This window comes from Lepidochelys kempii, chromosome 7, assembly GCF_965140265.1.
Source record: "Lepidochelys kempii isolate rLepKem1 chromosome 7, rLepKem1.hap2, whole genome shotgun sequence".
NCBI lineage: Eukaryota > Metazoa > Chordata > Testudines > Cheloniidae > Lepidochelys > Lepidochelys kempii.
This window is the reverse complement of record NC_133262.1, coordinates 49509043-49531385: the sequence shown is the minus strand read 5'-3', so window position 1 is coordinate 49531385 and position 22343 is coordinate 49509043. Positions and strand designations below refer to the sequence as shown.

The 22343-nt window shown below is 44.3% G+C and overlaps 2 protein-coding genes across 4 annotated transcripts in view; one reads left to right on the top strand and one right to left on the bottom strand.

Annotated features, from left to right (window-relative positions):
* Positions 1–22343, bottom strand: part of MON1A (MON1 homolog A, secretory trafficking associated) — a 413585-nt gene that overhangs the window by 78607 nt on the left and 312635 nt on the right. The gene's annotated exons all lie outside the window — the stretch shown is intronic.
* The window catches only part of RBM6 (RNA binding motif protein 6), a 144181-nt gene that overhangs the window by 35466 nt on the left and 86372 nt on the right, over positions 1–22343 (top strand). For all 3 annotated transcript variants that reach the window (XM_073352606.1, XM_073352605.1, XM_073352607.1), the window contains one exon: positions 15039–15112. In XM_073352606.1, coding sequence (XP_073208707.1) covers positions 15039–15112 — 74 coding nt within the window. The remainder of the gene's footprint in view (positions 1–15038; positions 15113–22343) is intronic.

The window sequence follows — 22343 nt, the reverse complement described above, 5'->3', positions numbered from 1 at the left end:
TGAGCTGTAGCTCACGAAAGCTCATGCTCAAATAAATTGGTTAGTCTCTAAGGTGCCACAAGTCCTCCTTTTCTTTTTGCAAAGACAGACTAACACGGCTGTTACTCTGAAACCTGTCATTGTATTTTGAGTGTGTGTGGTGCTACCCTTTCAGTACAGAGGGGGCAGTAACTTATTTATCATTAATAAAGTGGTAGATTTTTACCTTGCAAAGAGTTTATGGTTTTGTATTCTCAGTCTACAGTGGTTGGGAAATAGGACCTGGTTTATTTACTTTTTTATATTTTATTGATTTTCCTTTCCTCCAAAATAAGGGGGAGAACAGAAAAGAAGGCAAAGGAATAGAAAGAGAAAGGATTGGGAGAGGAGCAAAGGGGGTGTATGGAGGGAACTAGGGAGCAACATCTCAGTTTTTGGGTTTTGGACAAGGTTTCTGTTATAACCTATCATCCAATACTAGGAAACAATCTTTTCTGCCCCTGCCCTTCCATCCAACTCTTCATGGCTTTAAAGAAGTCTATCTTATTTACATATGACTTATGTAGCACACAGGTTTAGCAGAGAAATTCATATAAACCCAGAATTACATCAAATGCTAAGCACTTTTTTCCTGTATATTCTGAATTCTAGTCCCACCAAGAATCATCAGCTGCTGACATTTCAGCATGTACTATACTAGTGATTCCCTGTTAGAATTGGTGTGGTTTGGGTAAAAGATGGTTTGATATGTTTCACAATATTTAATGGTTTTATGTTTTTTTAACCAGTTTATTTTACTATTTAAAAATAAAATGTATGAGCGTTGCGATATTGTGTTTATAAATGGGCGTCCCATGTACTGGATAAATAAGTTCATCTGGGATGAGTTGGTATGGGGTTGCCCTATGATAAATGTGAGATCATTGTGCATTAGTGTTAGAAGCTGATTATCTGCCGTGGGATTGGACTTCAGGACCTGCAAAGGCCAGGGGCCAGGTAGGTCTTAAATTCAGAACTTTATCCTGGTGGTTAGGATTATGTGCCAAATGTTTGTTTTTTTGTTTTAGCTTATCAAGTCCCCTTTAATGTATCATCACATCACCTGAACCCTCTGCGGGAAGAAAACTTTAACATGGAGGATGGAAAAAAAATTAATTTGTGTAGACATTATTTACACAGAGTGTATTATACCTTAGCAAAGATTAGGAGCACAGAATTTATTTCCTCAGTTATATAGTAAGTGAACTTAGTGGCTCAGGCAGTGCTGCCATTTATATAGTCTTAAATGCGTACTATTGTGCATCTCTTCCAGTAACAATAGTGTTTTGAACTCCTGCATATTTATGCAGAACTCATCACAGCAGGAGTTGATCCTGTCTGAATTTATGTTCGTGAAGTCTAATGCAATACTTCTAAAAGTTGTTGTTTTTTTGGACGGAGGGAGAGAAAAAAGTTAACAAAATAAAATAGCTTGTTACAGTGGTTCATTGGTCTGGGAGGTTTCTCTGCATCAGTACAAATATCTGCCTGAAGTGTTGCTATATCAGAGGTAATATAAAATTAGGATTTATTGAAGACTTCTTCTAAAAACTCAGTTTTTTCTTCAGGTACCTTCAGTATTTTTTGTCCTGATCTTCTCTCTACCATACCAGCCTCTTCACTCCCAGGCACACGCTATGTTAGTATTGTTGGTTTAAGTTCGTCCATTCCCAAATGCCTCAAACCACTGACTGTTTGCACTGGTAATGCTAATATGATCCTGTGACAGATCTGTGTTCTCAGAAAAATCTGCTCACTGTGTAAAATACTGGTGTAGAATTGTTGAAATTATAGCCTGCTGTAAATGTTCTCGTACTGGTATCTAGATGACAGCAGAATAAGAGGAAGTTTTTAATTAGCACTTTTATTTTTTAGTTCAGTGTATTGGCCAGAAATTTTTTTTAACTGACAAGTTATATTAGGATACAGTTGAAGTTAAATGTGTCTAACTTGCCTCCAAATCCACATTTTAAGATCCCTAACTGTTAGCAGAATATATAACTTACAAATATGCTTTGAAACCAAAGAGTTAAATGTTAGAATTCCTATTTTACTACATGGTAAAGAGCAAGTTCAGGGTTCTCTGTTTCCCCAGCAAGAGTTGACCTTGCTACAGAAGTTTAAACTCAGGGTTTGCCTACATACAGGTTGCACTGGTTTAAATTAACTGTGTTTAAAATAAAGTTAAGCTGGTGCAAACCCTTGTATGGACACCTATAGCAGTTGAACCCTCACTTCTATTGGTTTAGCTAGCATCTGCAAATTACAGGTACTGTGAGTCACCATACACACACTTCCACCAGTTTAATTAAATTGGCTTGAAACCTGTAGTTAAACTGATGCAACTTTGTGTGTAGACAGAGTTGTAGATTTGGAATGTACAATGCCTTGTGGCTCAAATAATGAAAATTAAAATATCTTTGCTTGTCTATGTACATGTTCCGCTGCTGCTGTTACTCTGTTTTACCATTTGTTAAAAGCATTTCAGTCCAGTTTATGGCTGGATATTTTCAAAAATGCCAAATGGTGCCCAAATTCCTTAGACTCCCTTGAAAATCTTAACCATACAGCTGTAATCGTTTATGATTATTTTTGGACTATAAGCATATGACTATGAAGAGCTGCATTAACCTCTGGGGTCTAATGTGTAAATTTAAAATAAATTTAGAATGAGGGGTGCTACTTCGTTCTCAGTTCCCCCTTTTGTAATTAGTATTGCTGAGGTCTGAGTGAGACTGAAGTGTGATGCAGAGCCTAGGCACTTGGAGGACATTAAGGTAACAGGTATATTTGTTGTAATTTGTTTAGCTTTCGTCATTTAACCGTTTGATAGACCTAAGCACTTATATGTTCTTGGTAGATTACAGATAACATGAACAACCAGTTTGCTGATGTGGTTATTGAATTCTGCTTATCCAGCTCATTAAATACAGTTGCATGTGGTGAGGAGTAAAATGAGCTGGAAGCAATGTTGAGTGCTCTTGTCCTCTTTAATCTAGTGAGAGAGTTGGCTCTAAAATGTGGTGATCTGTTTGTTTGTTGTGGATTTGTTTTGCTAAATCAGTGTGGTGGCCTTTCCCCCCTGCCCGTTTATCCCCCACAGCTGGGATTGGCCAGTTCATGGGCCATGCAGAGGTGCCATTAGCTGCCGTTTCATTTGGTGCCTTGTTGAAGATACCCAAGAGGGGGGAGAATGCAACATAGAGTGGGAGTGTGGCTGGGCCTGTCGCTCTGGTGAAGGAGGTGCCGCTTGACTTTCTGGACATCCTCTGATTCAGATCTCTGGTTCTGAGATGCCTTAGTGGGGCCTTCCTTGTGGATTGTGGCCTTGACGTCTGGAATAACAGCAGGGAAGTTTCGTCACCCTTTTCCCCTCAGATCTAGGGGACAAAAGCAACAGGTGATCTCCAATCCTATTCAGGATGAGTGTGACTGGGGAATTTCATCTTCATCTGCATGGACTTGGTGACGACATGCCTCAGGCAACTGAGACCGGGTCCAGGTATCACAGTCCTTGAGTAAGCTGCTCTTGGATTGGTAGAAAAATCTATAGCTCCAAAGGTATTTGGGATGTACAAAGTGGATTTAACAAAGTTTGAATTTTAGGAGTTGCCAGGTTCTGTGTTTGAGTGTTACCCATACTGGAGCTTCAGCAAGTACAGATCACAAAGCTGTTGGTCCATTGTAGGCTTGCCTCTTCCACAGATTGGAGGAGAGAGCTTGGCTCTTAGGATGCAAACTACCATCCTCCTGACCCTCCAGCGATGTCCCAGCTGGTGGGGAAATGGCAGTCGGGCTGAGCTGGAGCAGCACTGTCATGGTTGCCCAGGGCAGCAGCTGCTCTGCCACCCCAGCAGTGTGCAAGGATACAATGAAAGGATCAGATACCTCCACTTCCCTGCCTGGCTATTGTGGAAGGGGCAGCTGGGCTGGTCCAGTCACCTTAGTGTGGCAGCTCCTGGTAATATTCACGATGTCCTTAAAGGGGCAGACATTCCACTTCCCCTGTCTGACTGATGGGAAAATCAGGCAGGAGCTGCCCCTAAAATTAGGTGACTGCCTACGGAATCTGTTCCTAACATCCCCCTTGCTCTTGCACAGTCTCATCACAATGGGTGACCTTGTGGTGCTTGCAGGATTCCCTGATTATTGCCTGGGGATTTGTGGTTCAGAGGCATCTTAAAGGTTGGTTGCGATTGAAGATCCCAGGTGTCACATGATTCAGATTCTTTTGATCTGGTTCAGGCCTTACCAAGCACATGTGCTAGCCGTTGCAAAGCTGTTTTCTTCAACGTGTCATTCGTGGCTGCCTTTTTTTGGGTGCCTTTGGGCAAGTGAGATCCTAGCAATGTCTGCTAATGATAGTTCAGTTATGTGTCTGGTCTGGAATGACCTCCATTGGGGCCTGGGATCTGCGGTGCTGACTCCAAATTGATGGGGCTGGCAGAGGATCCCAGACTTTAAGGGAATGTGATGACGAAAGGATTTGCTTTCCTTGTGTGTATTCCAGGCTTTCCAGCTATCCTGTGGGAGCCATTAGTTTATTCATGGAGACGTGAAGTACTTGACCAGATTCCATTTCCCTCTGGTGCTAAAATGGGAATTATATTTCTGGGCTGAAAACTAGGTGTCTGTGATTCCCTCTCTTTTGGAAGAGGGGCAGCTGCTTCTGAGGCCGCGTTAGGTTGCAATGCACCTGCAATTCAGTCTATAGGCCATTGGCAGTCAGACTGCAACCTCCGCCCTCAGGCTGGGGGATGCTGCCTTCAGGAAGGGAAGGATAGAACTGTTGTCCTGTTAAATATGGTGGTATTTTTGTTATCCTTGCAGGGAATGATGGAGCATCTCGGCCTGATGTTTGGATAATTGGCCGCAGTGTTATTCGTTGGGCCCACAAGCGGGCCACCAGCAGTCGAAATGGTTCCTAGTTGGGCTTCGGACGCGAAGCCATTCATGTGTTCTGGCATGCAGGGAAGGCATACTGTAGGACCAGCTAATGCCACTCCTGCATTCTTTAGCAGCTCACTCTTGCCCACTGCAGGTTCTTATTGTGCATCTCGGTGAAAATGGCCTAGTGACAGCCACTGTTGTTATCTTAGTACTCAAGATAAAAAGGGACGTGCTTCTCATTGTTGAAGTAGGTTAAGCTGGTGTGATCCGAGATGCTCCAGAAGCAGATTTGGCCAGGAGCCACCAAAATCACTGGGATTGAGTGGGCCAGGAAGGGTGTGAATAGGGAGGTAGCAAAGTTCCTTCAGGAAATGGGGGGCTCAATCACCCATCGGGAGATTTGCTATGTGGGCCGTAAAAGATACAGGAAAGATGGTGTGGAGCTGTCTGCCGAGAGCTTAGACATATTTTTGGCAGACCTAAAAGGGTGGATTGGGCATTTTCTTTCCACTCTGTGGGCAGGGGGGAAAGTGAGGAAAATCCATGCTTATTGCTGACATGCCCTGCAGCAGGCGGCTGATATCAGGGGCCGGTTTCCAGGTGCCAAACCTGGGTACAGGGATGGGAGCTGTTGTGGAAAGCAATAATTGGGAGCTGCGCTGGACTGTTAGTGCTGGAGATTTGGTAAGGGGTGGTGTTTCTTAACCCCTCTGACGCTGATGTTTAATAATAAAGTTGCGGTGTGTGCTTTAACCCTACATTTGTGTGCTATGTTGTCTTTACTACAGCCAAATCCAAGCTCAGACATCTGGACTGAGGAATGCAGCCCATCTCTACACAACAGGGACTGTAGCCTGGAAAGCAGGGACTCTGGAAAGGGTTTAGGGGTCATAGCAGACATGTAACTGAACATGAACTCCCAGTGCGATGCTCTGGCAGAAAGGGTTGATATGATCCGGGGATGTATAAGTGTAGGGTGACCAGATGTCCCGTTTTTAAAGGGACAATCTCATTTTTTGGGACTTTTTCTTATATAGAAAGAACAGGAGTACTTGTGGCACCTTAGAGACTAACAAATTTATAGGGGAGCATAAGCTTTCGTGGGCTACAGCCCACTTCATCGGATGCATAGAATGGAACATATAGTAAGAGGATATACACATACATACAGAGAAGGTGGAAGTTGCCATACAAACTGTAAGCGGCTAATTAAGCAAAAAGAAAAGGAGTACTAGTGACACCTTAAAGAGACTAACCAATTTATTTGAGCATAAGCTTTCATGAGCTATAGCTCACTTCATTGGATGCTGTAGCTCACGAAAGCTTAAGCTCAAATAAATTGGTTAGTGTCTAAGGTGCCACTAGTACTCCTTTTTGCGAATACAAACTAACACGGCTGCTACTCTGAAACCTGTAATTAATTAAGATGAGCTATTATCAGCAGGAGAGAAAAAAACTTTTGTAGTGATAATCAAGATGGCCCATTCGGACAGTTGACAACAAGAAGGTGTGAGGATACTTAACATGGGGAAATAGATTCAATATGTGTAATGACCCAGCCACTCCCAAACTAGATACTGGACTGAATCCTTCGCCTCCCCTTGAGTGTATGGGATGCCTGGATGATCAGCATTTGAGAGCCAGGCTGGACCATTAGCTACTGGCTGGTTTGGGCTGGGAGCACTGTTTCTTACCTCTTCTATGTTGCTGTTTCTTAGCTAATAAAGTTGCGACCTAAGCTTTAACCATCTGGTTGCGTGCTGCGTCTTATATACTGGCAGTGTCTGAGGCAAGGAGAGTCTTTAGAAGGTGCATCCAAAATTAACAGACTGGCTGAGAATCTGAGTTTCTGCGTTGCGTGACTTATGCTGACAGTGTGTGTCCTATGTTAGAAATCCAGATTTATGGAGTGGTTTTTAAGTTTGTTTTTGTCATTTCCAAAGCATTGTTTTAGAGGATGTTTAGATTATTACAAAAAAGTCTGTGTTTTAAGTTGTGACTGGTAGAAATTTGTAAAAGCACCTAGGCTCCAAGATATCAAAGTCAGTTTTGAAAAGAAAACTTAAGTCCCATTGACAGTCAATGGGGTGTTGGCTTGTAAGTGCCTAAGTTAGTGTTGAAAGTGACCTCATTGCAGATTAAGCAGTGAGGGCTGTTGGTTGGCTTGTTGGAAAAGATGTGTGCCCCTCTAAGGGCTAGAGTGACTTTCTGCTGCAGGCCAGGTCAGCATGAAGAGAGCGGGGGACTGTATTAGGTCCATGCTGGTGCAGGAAAAGCCCTCTTTTACCTGGACATGTGGGGTTGAGGCTCCCAGCACATGATTTTAGTTCTCGCTCATTCAGGATCGGGGTAGCAGCGGCCGTTGTCCGGCTGGGTCTGGGGATAGGGCAATTCAAGCAATTGGGCATTTTCGTTCTGAAGTGTACAGAACGTACATGAGACCCCATGTGGGAATCAGTGTTAATTTTCCATTGTGTTCTCATTCCAGATGCTGGTGGACGGGCCAGGCAGACGGTGGTCTGGATCTGCGGGCACAGTATTGTTGATTGGGCGCATAGGCGGACTTCCAGTTTGGCTGGAGGTCCGCAGCTGGGCCTCAGTGGTGAAGCAGTCCTGAGCTGGCATGGGAGGAGGGGCATGTTATGGGACGAACTGATGCCCCTTCTGCACACTTTGGGGGCCCATGGGCAGGCTCCAGATATAATTGTGGTTCACCTTGGGGAAAATGATTTGGGAATGTGTAAAGGGGTAGACCTAATGATCAGAGCTAAGAGGGACTTGGGGCAGATCCTTGAACTTTTCCCAGGAGTAAAAATGGTGTGGTCGGACATGCTGCAACGCAGGGTGTGGGATGGAGCTTTGAAGCCCCCCCGGGTTGACAAGGCCAGGAGGTATGTGAATAGGGAGGTGGCCAAATTCATGGCTGGCATAGGGGGGTTGGTAATTTCGCATCCAGCCATAGCATACAGGGCACCAGAATTATTCAGGGAGGATGGGGTCTACCTGTCAGATTTGGGAGCTGACATATTTTTGGCTGATATTAAAGAGGGCATTAGGAGATGTCTGGGAACCCAGCTAGGTGTTCGGGGGAGACAGTCAAGCTAATTGCTGGTGTCTCCTTGTGGCAGATGTCCAGTGCAGGTACTCTGGTGGAAAGGGATACAGTGATCAGATAAAATGGATTGGTAAAGGATTTAAAGGAGGTATTCTTTAAAGGAGCAGAAATGGGAGTGTGGGGCTCCTATGACTGGTACGGCAGGGAGCGAACCCCCTTCCTGTGTAGCCCCCCCTACCCTTCATTCGAGGGGGGGGGGGATGGTGAAGTCCCAGCAGCGGGTTGGCTGGGGACGAGGGTGGATAAGGAGGAGGGCTGATGGAAGCCCCTTAAGTATATATTGAAATGATTATGGACTTATCTGCACTGTATACTTTTTTCTACCAGCTACTCCCAGATGTTTATGAATAAAATTGAGGCCTAATTAAACCACATCCAGTGTCTCCTGTCCTCCTTCTGGCATAGTTGGACAATAACCTTACCACAAACTAAGTGGTGATGGCCTTGGTCTGGCTTACTGGAAAATATGTGCTCCCTTCACAGGCTAGAGAGCCAGGAAGTGACTTTCTGCTGCAGACCAGGTTAGTGTGGGGACTCAGACCTATCCCCCTCATCCACCAGGGACCAGCAGAAGGGAGATTGTATAGGTGCATGCCAGTGCTGGAAAAGTCCTCTTTTACCTGGACTAAGTGAAGGAGCTATACTAGTGGCGAGATACTGGGTATTGTCAGCATCTGCTGTGGGCATTGCCTTAGTTGCTTCTTCCTCGGGGGGGCTGGGAAGGAATTTTTCCCTCAACTCCAGATTGGCCAAGGTGCAGTGGAGGGTTTTTTGCCTTCCTGACAGCAGGTTTGCGGGGGCTTTGTTGGGGCAAACATGAAAAGGAAATAGGCTATGAAGTTGCAACCTGTATTTTAAACGTGGCGGATGTCCAGTGTAGGTACTCTCTAGGGATACAATGACCAGATACATGGATTGGTAAAACATTTAAAGGAGATATTCTTTAAAGGAGCAGAAACGGGAGTTCAGGTCTCCTATGACTGGTATGGCAGGGAACCAACTCTCCCTTCTTTATAGCCCCTTTAACCCACATTCGATGGGGGGGATGGTGAGGTCCCAGGATGGGTAAGGTGGAGGGCCAACGGAAGACCCCAGGGTATATATTGAAAGGATTATGGGATTACCTGCACTGTACACTTTTATCTGCCAGCTACTCCCAGACATTTAAGAATAAAGTTAAACCACATCCAGTGTCTTCCTTCTGGCATAAATGGACAATGGGATTTAGATGCTTTTGAAAAATTTACATGATGTTAAATACGACTTAGTGCCTAGAGTTGATAACGTTGTGGTCAGTGTTAACTCTTTTAAAACCGCTACTTTTCCAGTCTACACTAGGTGTAAAATGGGGTTTAATTTGCTAGTTAAAATGCATCTGCTGTGGGCTAACACATTAAAACCTGGCCATTTTTTCTAGTCTGGACATGCCCTGAGGCTATTGGCAGTCTCACTTTGGAAGGTCTCTAGTTCAACTTTGGAAATAAGGCTGCTGAGGGAGGAGGCAGTGTCACATTTTGGTAGCTCGTCATACTTGACTAAAATGAAGCAGGTTTTAGTAAAATTGATCCAAAATTTGGGGCCATCAAAAAAGCCTCTTGTTACTTCTCTAGTTACTACTTCACAACTAACTTACACTGTTTTTAAGTATTTGTGCCAATGTTAATCAAGGCAGTTTTCTAATCATTGGGACGAACAGGGGGTTTATTCTAAAAAATCTCTTTTCACTCCTGTCTTTCTACGATGCTATTTAAAGTTCAAAATAGCATGATTTTTTCTTTGCAAATGTCATCGATCTCATGTAAGGAAATAATCTGAGTTGGTTAAAGGGGAGACTCAATTTAAGATGTACTTGAGATAAATTTCCTTACCTACATTACAGATAACATCTTGGGTTATTAAAGCCTAAAACATTTTAAAATTCCAAGTTACTCTTCACTACATACTCTGGCTTACTTTGTCTATTTTAGTTTTGACACTGAGAATCAGCGAATTCAATTTCACTCTCATCGTAGTCCATTTCACTTTCAAATTCTCCAAATATTTGAGGTTTGAAACAGTTTGGTTGAAATTAAAAAAAATGATTAATCTTAAATTTCATAAAGATCATAAATCTAAATTTTGACCAAATTAGAGGATTGTGTCTTTAACACTATAGTTAGTGATATGCCAAATAGACACTGAAAGTTTTCATGTGTCACTCTTAAACAGATATGACTTTAAGAAATTTGTTTAATAAGCTTTACTGAATTCTGTGGACCCAAAGATATAAAAATGAGAATACAAAGAAAGGTACTAAAATATCGCTAAACCCAGAACTCATCCATAATATCCAATAAACCAATGGAAGATTAAAGGATTAGAGCTCAATCTTGTGCACTGTATTAGATATTTATTTCTAGCATTGCAGATGTTGAGGAATGGTTTCATCTTATGTTTGAGAGCCAAACATCTCCTGTCTGTAAGTCTAGAAGGTGGAATGGATTCAGTGGTCTGTATGAAGGTTAAGTAGTACTTTTACAATGTTAATGAGTTATTTCAATGGCTAAAGTTAATAGTACTTCCTGGTATATATCTGCATACTTAGTAAAATTTGCTGATTTAAAAAATTAAATGGCATGCTTTAATGCCTGTGCAAGCATTTTCTTGCCAAATGACTATTACAAATTCAGAAGAAGCTTTTGTCACTTGGAAATTAGTGTCAAACTTTTGCCTAACCTTTTATCCTCACTTTAGTGGACAAGTTTTTCTGAAGTGTATTTAAAAGTTTGAATTAAGATTTCTAGGCAATTGGGATTTCCTTTGGTATTGGAGGAGACTATTCCTTAGTCATGACTCCCTAATCCCAAACTCCTGCTGCATGGATTCCTTCACTGGCTTGCTCTCACCGCCACTCTCATTGGGGCTCTTTCATTCCATAGGGTTCTAGATTCGTGGCAAGCGTGAGTGCCTGGAAACTTAAGGAATGTGGCTTCGTGCAGGCTACACGCCTGTCCTTCCTAGTAAGAGATCACTCCTGCCTGGGCCCTAATTCTCCCATGAGAGAATGGTGCTGGGGAAATTGAGCTAAATCCCTTGCCTCCAGAGGCACCAACTTTGAGAGTTCCCGAGTGGGGGTGCTCAGCTCCTGCCCCAGGCCCCTGTGCTGGGAAGAATTCTTCAGCAGGGAGAAAAGCCAGGCATTCCAAAAAACCTGCTTCATATTTAAATGAACCATTTAAATGAGCCTAGAGCCTAGAACTGCCCTCTTCCCTTCTGATTAGACCTAAGATGGTCTTTACAATGCTTCCTCCTCCCCCTAGTTCTAATCTGTGGGTGAAAGATCAAGTCAAGACAACTTTGGATTTTATCATGTGATCTTAACACAAACTATTGCATGTGAACATATTTTTTTCACGTTCAAACAGGCCATGGCATGGGTCTGCTGTGACTGTGCTGCTGCTCTACTTTTATTGGCCATCTTTGATTTTAGCACTTCAAAAAATGTCTCCACTCCCCGAGTCTTGGGTTTTCATTTTGAGTTTGATGCTCTGGGTACAACAGTTAATGTATAGAGTCAGGCAATTACCAGATCTAATTGATTGGTGCCTTTCTCGGGGACGTGGAAGGAATCCCATAGCTTTGTTGCATCCCTGTCAGCCTGTGTTTCTAGCTTATAGCTATTTATGCAGATTGACTGGAACATACTGCACACTTTCTTCTGGCTTTGTCAGAAAGGATGCTCCTGCATTTGATTTTATTGTGCTTTTGGCCAGGGGCAATCTCCTTAGTCAGATGCTAATGCTGTTCGGCATAGTTCATAACACTAAGCATGCCTATCATATTGGGGGCAGGGCAGAGACAGAAAACTCAGCCCTTCCCCTTGCTGATCTTTGTTAGCAGTCTGAAACGTCGCACTCCTGACTTTACTTGCTCTGTTCTTTTTTGTGACTAATTTAGTACCTTCTGCACATGGGTGACTTGTAGAGGATCACCCCAAATGCTTCTGACATGATTTCAGTTCTCATGGCCTTTCGTCAACTGAACATCTGGTCTGGAGCTTTCTCTGGGCACAGCTTGGACATCCTAGGGCTGCACCACGCTGTTTTCAGTTCCCCATTGTTTTTTTTTTCTTACCGCAAGGATGCAAGAGGGAGGGAGAGCTAACAGCAGGTGAATCAAAATTCTTCCAGAGTTGCCGAGTTTTCCCTCCCCTGTGTCCCGCTTTACTGGACACTTGTATGTTTTCCACTTTCCTTTTCTCGAGATCACAATCTACCTCTTTAAGTTTCTCCATTTAGTGTATTTGAAATGGCTCTTATCTCTGCAGCATACATTCTTCCAAATGTTGGGAGTTCTTTACATTGTTATCACTGGCATGGGCTTCTGTTTTTGACATCCTTCCCCTAGACTCAGTCAGATCTGTTGTGTGGAGCCAAAGCCAGAGAGGTGCTGAGCACCTGCAGCGCCTGTTAGCTTTACAGGAATTTGAATCAGGATTGGGCCAATAGGGAGGCAAAAACATGAGGTAAACGTAGTGCAATCTTGCTTCCTGTCAGTAGACACAGTCTACTTTATATACATATACAGATTAGACATCCGGCATCCTGGTCTTGGCTCTCTGATTACAGCAACTCTCTGAAATGCTTTCCAACAGGCTGAATCAGGACTTGGTTAAGTGCTTGCAAATGCCATTCTTGCAGCCCTTTTTGAAAGAGGTGTGTGTGTGTGTGTGATTGTGGGGTTCTGGATTTGAACACGATAAAAAATGTATCACGTAAGCCACAACGCTATGCAGTGAACAATTAAACCAGAGTCTGCTCTGAATGCAAAGTAGTTTCCCAGTGAGGGGCAGCAATGCTTCTTCTTAGTGACTCTCCTTTTCAGAGCCCTGCCTCTTCTTAGGAGCAAAGAACTTTTTCCCCTGCAAGGTGCCCTGATGCAACTGAGGCATTGCAGAACAGAATTGATACTCCAGGAACATCTGGCTTAATTTGTTTTCTGTTCCTCCTCTCACCTTGGGTGTCTCTTCTAGTGCCTGATCTTATGTCTGCAATTCCAGGTGCTTGCTATATATTGTGTACGATACTGGTTCCATTCTGCTTTTGTGCTGTGCCAGCCTAGATTTCATTCACTGAGTTAAATCCCAAACTGCAATTTTTATCTGAATTGCATTTGCACAGTATGATGGATGATTGTAATCTCTAGTAAATATTAATTACTGACAGAATAGAACTGAGATTTGGAAGAGAATTATATGACTATACAAGGCCCTATTCTTTGAAGCTCACATGCAAGGCAGAAAGGGAGCTGGATTCAGGTTGATACTTGGGACAATAAACATGCAAACCCGGCGTTGCTGGGCTAGAACAAGGTGCAGAGTGTGTGAGTGTGAAATTTGGGTAGTAAGATGTGAAGTTGAGTCAGGAGACAACTGTACTGTGTGGCTTCGACTTCAAAAGAACTTTTGATGTTGCAAATGTGATACAAGAAATACAGGAACCAAAAATGTCCAGTGCAGCAAATATAAGTCTGAATGGATTTGGCTAATGCACTCTGGACATTTCCTAAGAGACTGGCATCTCCCAGGAAAAAGGACACGGACATAAATACCTTTGCAGGGAATGTACTGTATCCAAGTCATCTGAAAGGTATAACTGAGGGAGCCCAGGGTGACAAAGGGAGAGGATGACCTGAGACCCTCCATGCCAGATACTGGGTTTCTGGCACACTGCCCTATCACAGGCCAGGAAAGGACTGGGAAAGCCGAGGAGTGGGTAAGCACTTGAGATGTGAGGGTAAGGAATACCATGCCTGTACTGAAATGAACGGTGCGGAAGTGCATTGGCTTTTGCAGAATTTCAGACTATATGCGTCATGCAGTTCATTTCCTTTGTTTTAGTTCAGCATGTTCTCCTCTTAATCACTCATGGTTTTAATGAGACCTTTTGAATCGTAGCTGGTTTGGAGGTAAAGTCACTGCAGGATGCTCTTGGGAGGGTGGGAACTGGAGCACTCAACCAAGACAGTGCCTAAAGACGGGCTTTCTCCACAAACCTACTGATCAGTCAACCACAAAGTATGGGAGGAAGAGGGGATCAAAGCACTTCTTCCAGGTCAAGGGTATCCATCAGAAAGAAATGTTTGGGGAGAGGGATGGGTGAAATGTTATAGAAATTGCCTTAATTCTGTACCAAGTAACATTAACCCTACCCTTTTTATGAAACATCTGCATTACTGCACAGACAGTTGGACTACAAAATAAAATCCCTCACGCCTGACCAAGGGCTTTTTCAGAAAAGAGAAAAGGAGTAATGGCATTTTATATTTCTTGTGCTATGAAGATGTGTTTTTACTTTGAATCACCCCCACCTCCCTTTGTGAAATGTACAAAACATGCCTAGGAAATGCACTGGCTTAGCTTAAAAGCCACAGTGAGAAAAGGTTGGAATTTTCAGCCCTGCTTCTGTGCCTTTGCTCATAGTGCAAAGGACTTTGAGACTCAAAAAGCAGTTGTTAAAGAGCAAAAGTTAATGTAGGCCAAGGATGCACTTTAGCTCTTTCCTGGAGGCATCCTGAGGATTACAATACTAGTCACTCAGAAAAACAGAATACATGCTGGCCAGGTTTGCACTAAAGTTATTGTTGTGGATTAATCAATGTTTGTTTCAGAGCAGCCTGCGCCTCCTAGTTATTATAAACCTGACTCAGTGTCTTGTCTGTCTTCTTTAAAAATGCGCATTGTTCACACTATTACCTGTTTTAAGGAGGGGGTCTCACACTTGTCTTGTTTCAGAAGGGGAAATGAGAGTTTCTTAGAGCATCTTTGTGTCTAACCAAAACTTGAGCTCAACTCCACGGACCTAAACAGCACCCGAGTGTCAGCCACTGATTTTCTGTGTTTTATTTTGCAGAGAGGTTGGGGTGGTGGTAGGAGGGTTTGTGATTGAGGGAAGGGGAAATTGGGTGTTTAAATGTGGCTCTTCTGTATTACAAGGCACTAACACGACTCCCGTCTGTATTTAAATGCTGTCCCCAGGTTACGACTATGGCTATGTCTGCGTGGAGTTTTCACTCTTGGAAGAGGCCATCGGATGCATGGAAGCCAATCAGGTTGCTTTACACTTCGGTCGAATGCTGCTAGAAGAATATTGTTTTGCTGGGGGCGGGTGGAGAGTCAGTGATTTTTGAAATGGTTCAAAAGAAGATCGGCTCTTGTTTTTACACGACACTGCCGCTCAAATGTTAGTGTTCCCAGAAACTTACAAAAGGCTTTGCAATGCCTCTGTGAAAGAGCCAAGAGGCTCTGAATGTTCTGCCGTTTCAACTTGAGCACACCTGCAGATTGGCTAGATTTAAAGGCTTGGAGATGAAAAAGATTCCCAGTACAGGTTGTTGCCTTTGTGGGTTTATACTCACAGTTGGAAAGAGCTCTGCTAGTGTGAAACTCCTCACTGCCCTGTCTGTGCACAGTAATTATCTGTCCCCTGTACACAGGGTTTGAGTTAGACACAAACACGCGTCGCTATGGGCGAGGCCTCGGGTATACAGCGCTGATGAGTTCAAATGCTACTTGCCTGCCACTTTTCCATGTGGCTCATCTGGGTGGGGGGGATTCCTCATATATGTGTCTCTCTTTGTATTCATGTTGTCCTTTGGCAAGTTGGAGTTGCATTTGCAAGGGTGGCCTATGCACAGTTGTACCTGGTAAATCTGAACGTTTCTAGGGTAACCAGATAGCAAGTGTGAAAAATCAGGACATTTTTCAGAGATCAGAGGGGTGGGGTATAGTTGCCCATATAAGACACAGCCCATAATATTGGGGTGGTCCTGATTATATCAGGACGTCTAGTCACCCTAGATGTTTCTGAACTCTAAATTTAAAAAAATTCTTAGCCTTTCTCTCACGGAATAAGCTCCCAACTATAGCAGTAATTTAGATCTGATTGTTTGAGTCTGTTGCTGTTGGGCACCATGCAAGTATCTGACCCTCAAAAGCTGTAAATCACAGAAGACAAGAAGAACTGAAATCTACTGTTATCATCCATTCCTTGGAAATTTCAGGGAACTGACTGATCACCTGGGAGACAACTACCTGATCGCAGTTCAGTGCTGCCCTCTACTAGATCCCTCTCACTTAGCCCCTGGTCGGGGGAGAATGGCTTCCCACCTCCTTTTCAGTTTTGCATGTGAGCAAAAATTGCTGTAGTGATCTAACCCATTCATACTTTGGAATACCATTGGTTTCCTTGCCTAAAGACTGGCTTCCCCTGCCAGAGGAGAACCACACAACTTAAAAACTGAGTCACAGTTTTAGAATTGTATGAATGTGCATACAGCCCACCTGTTAGATGTGGCACGTGTGTGTGTATATCTACAGTTACAATAGCAGTGCAAAGTCTGAGCATGTTCCTGTTCTAAAAACTTCGTGCTAAATGTTTGTAGAAATGCTCCTATGGCTTCTGATTTTTAACGCCAATGGGAATGTGCACAGGCTGATGTGATGCCAGTATTGCTGGTGTCCCTGATGAGGTCACCTGGCAAAAAAGATGCTTGCAGGGGAGCTCTGGAATTTGTACCATTTTAATGGAATCTCTCACAGTGGGTGAGGCTAAAATCTGACTTCCCTTCTGTGTTGCCACCCATGCTTTGACTGCCACCATGATGGTTTCCATGTAAAACGCACTATCATGGGAAAACCTGTACATAACTTGGTGTGAACAGCACAGTAACTAAACCACCACTGTATGCACCCAGCTCTCCTCTTCTCAGCTCGTCTTACCTGCAGTGGCCAGGGTCCACTGATGGGACAGCCCTGGGCACCTGGGAAGCTCCTCTCGATCTGGGTAGAATCATAGAATATCAGGGTTGGAAGGGACCTCAGGAGGTCATCTAGTCCAAGCCCCTGCTCAAAGCAGGACCAATCCCCAGCTAAATCATCCCAGCCAGGGCTTTGTCAAGCTTGACCACTTTCCTGTTGGAACATCCACAGATGCTGGAGCAGGTGTCTGTTTTTGTTCAAATAGGAGAGGTAAGGCCCGGTAAGGTTCCCATCCCTCACTTTGTGATGGGGCACCTGTAGGCACCTAGGGAGTGTTCCTACCCCACATAGGTTTCATGTAGGAATCCGGGGAAGTTACCCTACACACACCTGAGAGGGTCCAATTGGGGAAATGCGCAGGCTGCCCCTTGGCATGGCATATCTATTCTTCCCTTCCCCCCTCCAATACTTGCTTGCACTCTGCAGTGCTGGCAGCACAGAGGAAATGTTCCAAGACCCCAGACACACGTCTCATCCCCACTATGACAGGGCGCCAGCAGTCACCTGGGTAGTCTATCCATCCCGCCACGTGCATCCTGGTGGAGGCACCTCCTAGGCCCCTTGTGTAATGATGTCTTCTGATCATCCTGCTGGCAGCGTGTGTGGAGAATGTCTAGAAGATGACCATCTCGATGGGAACGTTGCAAGGTCTGTTCTTAGGCCAGTTCTGTCAGAACCTCCCAGTCGTGACAGCGTCCTGTTCATTGCAACAGTCGTTAGTGGTTAATTTGTGGCAAGTTGTGTTCCTCAGCATGAGCCTGATCGAAACCCAACTGAAATCAGTGGAAAGGTTCCCACTGACTTCGGTGAGACTTGGGTCAGCTAGGGCTCCCCCATCCCACCCTCCTGGGTGACCAGTATGTGGTGCTTGACAGAATTAGGGAAAATGGCCTCTAATTTAGGACAAAATCCTAAACTTTTTTTTAATCAGTGATACCTGCTGTGAGGCTGGTAACTGTCCTTTGAGCTCTGAGTCCAAATTGAGCTCATTTGTATGATGGATGGACAGGGGAATGTCATCTCTCCTTCCCCACAAGACGGAGCTTTCACCATTTTAATCTCTTCCTGGGTGGGGCCCAGGACTGAGTTGTTAGGGAGAAAATGTCATGTCACCAGGTTGAGAATGTATCTGATTTTGTCCAAACTCTAATAAGAGTGCTTATGCAGTGGCTTGGATGCCCTGGATAATCTTTTAACAATATTCTAATAACTAAACCTGTTGGTTACCCCAGTCAAATCAAATAGTATAGCTAGACCAAGAACTAATAACTTCCCCGAGCTATTCCCCCAGGAGTGCCACAGCCCCACTACCAAACAGCCATCTCCTGTGCTAGGAGTGAGGCCTTTCATAGAAGCAGGAAACTTACGCTGACACTGACGGTATAAAATTTGGCAACTCTTTTCCTTGTTCCCTTCACTTAATACAAACTAGCATTTGGTTTATTGTGGTATTTCCAGATTCCAAATCACAGATTTACCAGGTCCAGCTATTTGTCCAGTAAATGTAGCATGGGTGTGTGTATTGGGTTTCCAAGGAGGCTTTCTACTGAATGCATTGAGGTGAAGAAACTTCCCTCTTCTCCTGTGCTGTCCTGATTCTGTGATGGAAGGATGCCTTTCATACCACTGCTCACCCCACAGTTTTCACAGCTGTAGCTAAATGGATTAAAACATCCCAATTTCTAATTAGCATGGTGACATTTCAGGGGTTAATGACACAAAGAGGTCACTTTAATCCAGGGGCAGCCAAACTCAGCTCAGTTCATGGCTGCATTGGCAACTTGCCAGTAGCTCAAAGGTCACCTCCAATATGTATGAAATGGGAAACATTGCAATCGCCCTCCTCCTGCCTGCTTGCTCAGGTCAGGATGGAGAATTGCTGGCTGCAAACTGGAACTCCAGGGGCCTGCACCTCTGTGTTAGAGAAGGCTGGCTGCAAGCTGCTTTGCAGAACTCCCTGGGTTGTGTTTGGCCGCCTCTGTTTTAATGCTGTTGGTAGCTGTTGCTCTTGTTGGTTTCATTGTCAGTTGTCTGCGTCATTGCGTTTTGAGGGTGGAGACTTCTTCCCTGTTCACATGGCAATCTTGGCCTTCTTTGGTGAGATGCAGGATATATTCAGAGGACTTATCTATGTTGGTCTTTAATGCTGCTGATTTATGTGGCTTCTTCCAAAAAACTTTTCCATCCTTTAAAACCTGAGGGAAGGTGAATTGTCCCTTGTGTATGTAAGGTCGATCTTCTTCATGTACATACTCAATGCTGCCTGCCAGGCACAATGGTGTGTTCCTCCCAGTGGGATTAGTGCTCTGGCTTCTTCAGGATCAGCCTCATGAAAGAAGTAATTACTAGGACACTGCTTCTTGGTATTAAGTTAGATCTATCTGAGGGGCTGCAGTCCGTTGTAGGAAATGTGACTCCATGGCAGGGCTCTCTCATCTTCAGGATAAATGCTGGCTTCATTTAAAACCCCCTGGACTTGTTCTTGGGCACCAAATGATCAGCTTTTTCTGGGAGGAAATGAAGCAGGGATCTGAGCTACAGTGGAGCTACTGTGTTCAGTGAATAGTGAAATCAAGCCTTCCAGTGCATGTTAGGAGTGTTTTTCTCCTTGCACTCCCTTCCGTCATTATAGTGGATAGAAGGGGAGAAGCAAAAAGATGCATCTATCGCTACTTGGATGTTTTCTTCGCTCTGTGAGATAGGGCTGATGGTGATGTGTGTGGGACAAGGTGTGTGACTTGTCAAACTTGTGGACAGGAGAACCAATGGAAAATTGGGGCAAATGACTGATTTTGACTGTACTCATCCTGCCTGCCACACTAAACTTCTCCCAGGCCCCTTGCCCCAAGAAATGTTGGCAGCATGGTCATTTCGTGTGCCCTCCTGCCAGTGGCTGACCCTTGCCTGCTGTTTGCTCCTGCTCCCTTACAGGGGTCTGGAAGTTGTGGAGGGGAGGTTAGCGTTAATTTCCTGGACAGACTTACTATAATGCTGGAGTTCTGTGGGCACATGCTAGATCGGTTGTTCCATGATTTGCTCTCACTTTGCACAGAGATCTATGTGTCCGTGTAGGTGACACATACCAAAGAGCTGCCAGTTTCTACTGCAGTGACACCTGTTCCCATTTCTTCTTCTTAATGCACTGATGCCTCCTTCCCCTCTTGCCATGCACCAGAGGGGAGCAGCAGGCCCTTAGCTTTACCTAAGCAGACCCCCCATTGGTGAGATCAGAATGATGAATCAACGTCTAGACTTTTTCTGCTCTTGTGTGTCCCTCTTCCTTTATCCTTTCATTAAACTAATATATCTGCGGAGTAGAGCCTAGTAATGATCAGCAGTTACTTCACCACAGCTGTTTGTTAAAATCCATGTGGCTGTTGGAAGAGCAATGGATTGCTATTTTGCTTTCTGCCATTTACCTCCTTTGAGGCAGAGGGGTTAAGATTTACAGGCCTTGAAGGCATTTTGCAATAACAACTTATGATGCTCAGCCCAAAGCACGTTGAGTGTGGAAGACTTTTATAATTGTCCCCAATGCATTTGCTGCTTAATTTCAGCCTGAAAATATCTGTAAGCACTTGTGGGGTGGTCTTGGGGGGCACGTTGTGTGCATGACAAGAAGCACATTGTAATCCATGTAGGGAACTGTTATCCAGCATAGAAGTGAATGCTGGAAATGAATTTTGTCTAGCATTGGCAGGAGGTATTAATTGTGGGGGCCTCTGATTGGTCTAGAAACCTGAAGAAATGTTCTCTATGTAATTGGAGAACAGACTTCTCTATATACCTTTTCTAGGATTAATATTTCTCCTGGGTGCAAGGCATTCTGCCCTTCACTTGCTCAGCAAAGGAAACACTTTCCAGGTTACTGTGTCTCCTGCAGTTGTGTGTAGTGGTGGTAATGTTTGTAAGCGTGCCCAGGTTACAGGTCCTCAGCATGCTGTGTAAACTCCAATGTCCCACACGCACCCAAGGAGAGCAGGAGAAGGCCCCATTCAGGTCACACACTCCTCTTGGCACCTGCGTCCTGGGATAAAAACGAAGCATGTTCTTTTCTGGTTTGCGTTAAACATACCCTGTTTTTCTTGTTAATTGTATTAAGCACAGGGGGTGTTTTGCAGCTTTGCATGTTGCAAGGGAAAGTGTCCCTCTGTTGTGTTCTGTATTCAAAATGTCCTGGTTTAAACCATAAGGATTTCTGGCAGTGTCCTTTGGAGTCTCCTGTACTGCTTGTTCTCATTTGTAGAGTGGGAGGAAGGTGTCTCATCCCTGTGATGTGATTCCTCCCATAAACTTTCCTACCAAGTTGAGGAGCAGGCAGAATGGTGAACCAATATGTTTTGTAGCCCAGTGGGCTGTTAAAAGGTACCGTTAGTGGGCTGTATGTTGTTCGGATGAGAGGATGTTCAGCTAAAACAGCAACGTCGTTGATTTCTTTTGTTGTATTTGATTCAAAGTTGCTTACATGCATTTGTCATGAGCTGACTCACAGCCTCTTTTCAGTGGGTCTTGAGCTGCTGGGTCACCCGATTGTTCACCCCTGCTTGTTTCACCATGGTAACTGCCACCTTAGATCACTGTGTCACTTGAGTTTTATTTCCTGAGAAAGGGAAGTGATTAGTTCAGCAGTGTTATAGATCTGTCATTAGCCCGAGTCTTGTTTGCTGGCTAGTTGAGTTGTACTTCCTGGTATCCTATAGATGCCTATGTATATATCTGTTCTCGCATTCTGACATGGCTGCAGTGTGTGCTTATCTATGCATAGGGGGACGATTTAATGTTTGTGCGCCAGAGTGATCTTCCTTATGCTAAGGGGAATTCATCACATTGTACGGCTTTTGACTAACTGAGAAACTGATTCATTCTTCTAGTATTTAACATTTCTCTGGGTCTTTTCCTTCTCTCATCTCCCACAATCTCAGCCTTTCTGTCTCTTCCCCTGAATCTTCATTTGAGGTCTTCCCTTATTGCATGGGAGGTCTTCTGGGATCTCCCTCCTCCAAAGGCTGTACAGTTCATTGACCCTTCCCCAGCTAAGGACAAGAGCCCATCAATGTTGCTGCTCCACCAGCCTGCCAGGTGAGGTGTGCATCCTCCTGCTGAGGAGCTGTGTTCTGCCCTACTAGCTCACGGAGCAAAGGAACCAAAGTAGCCAACTTGGTTCCAAACTAACCTGCTGCGACCAGATGGGCTGTGCAGCTACCTGCTCTGCTCAGTCTCCTCCCTCACTTTTTTTGAGGAGCATTTGTCTTTCTCCTGGCAAACATCATGGAATATTATGTTTGCCTGACGCTCAGTTACATAATGTAAGCCTTTACTGAGTGCCAGGTGGAGTGGATAAGAGCTCTCTTTTTTAGAGTGCATCTGTAGCACCTGCCTGTGGAAGTGAGGTTGCACACGAGTGCTCGCAACGTTCCAGTTCACCCCCATTGAATAACAGCACTCGACTCTCCCCTTATGCTGTGCAATATTCATTGACTAGATTGTTAAAAAGTGAAGCAATGTGAAATCCTTCGCCAGTGA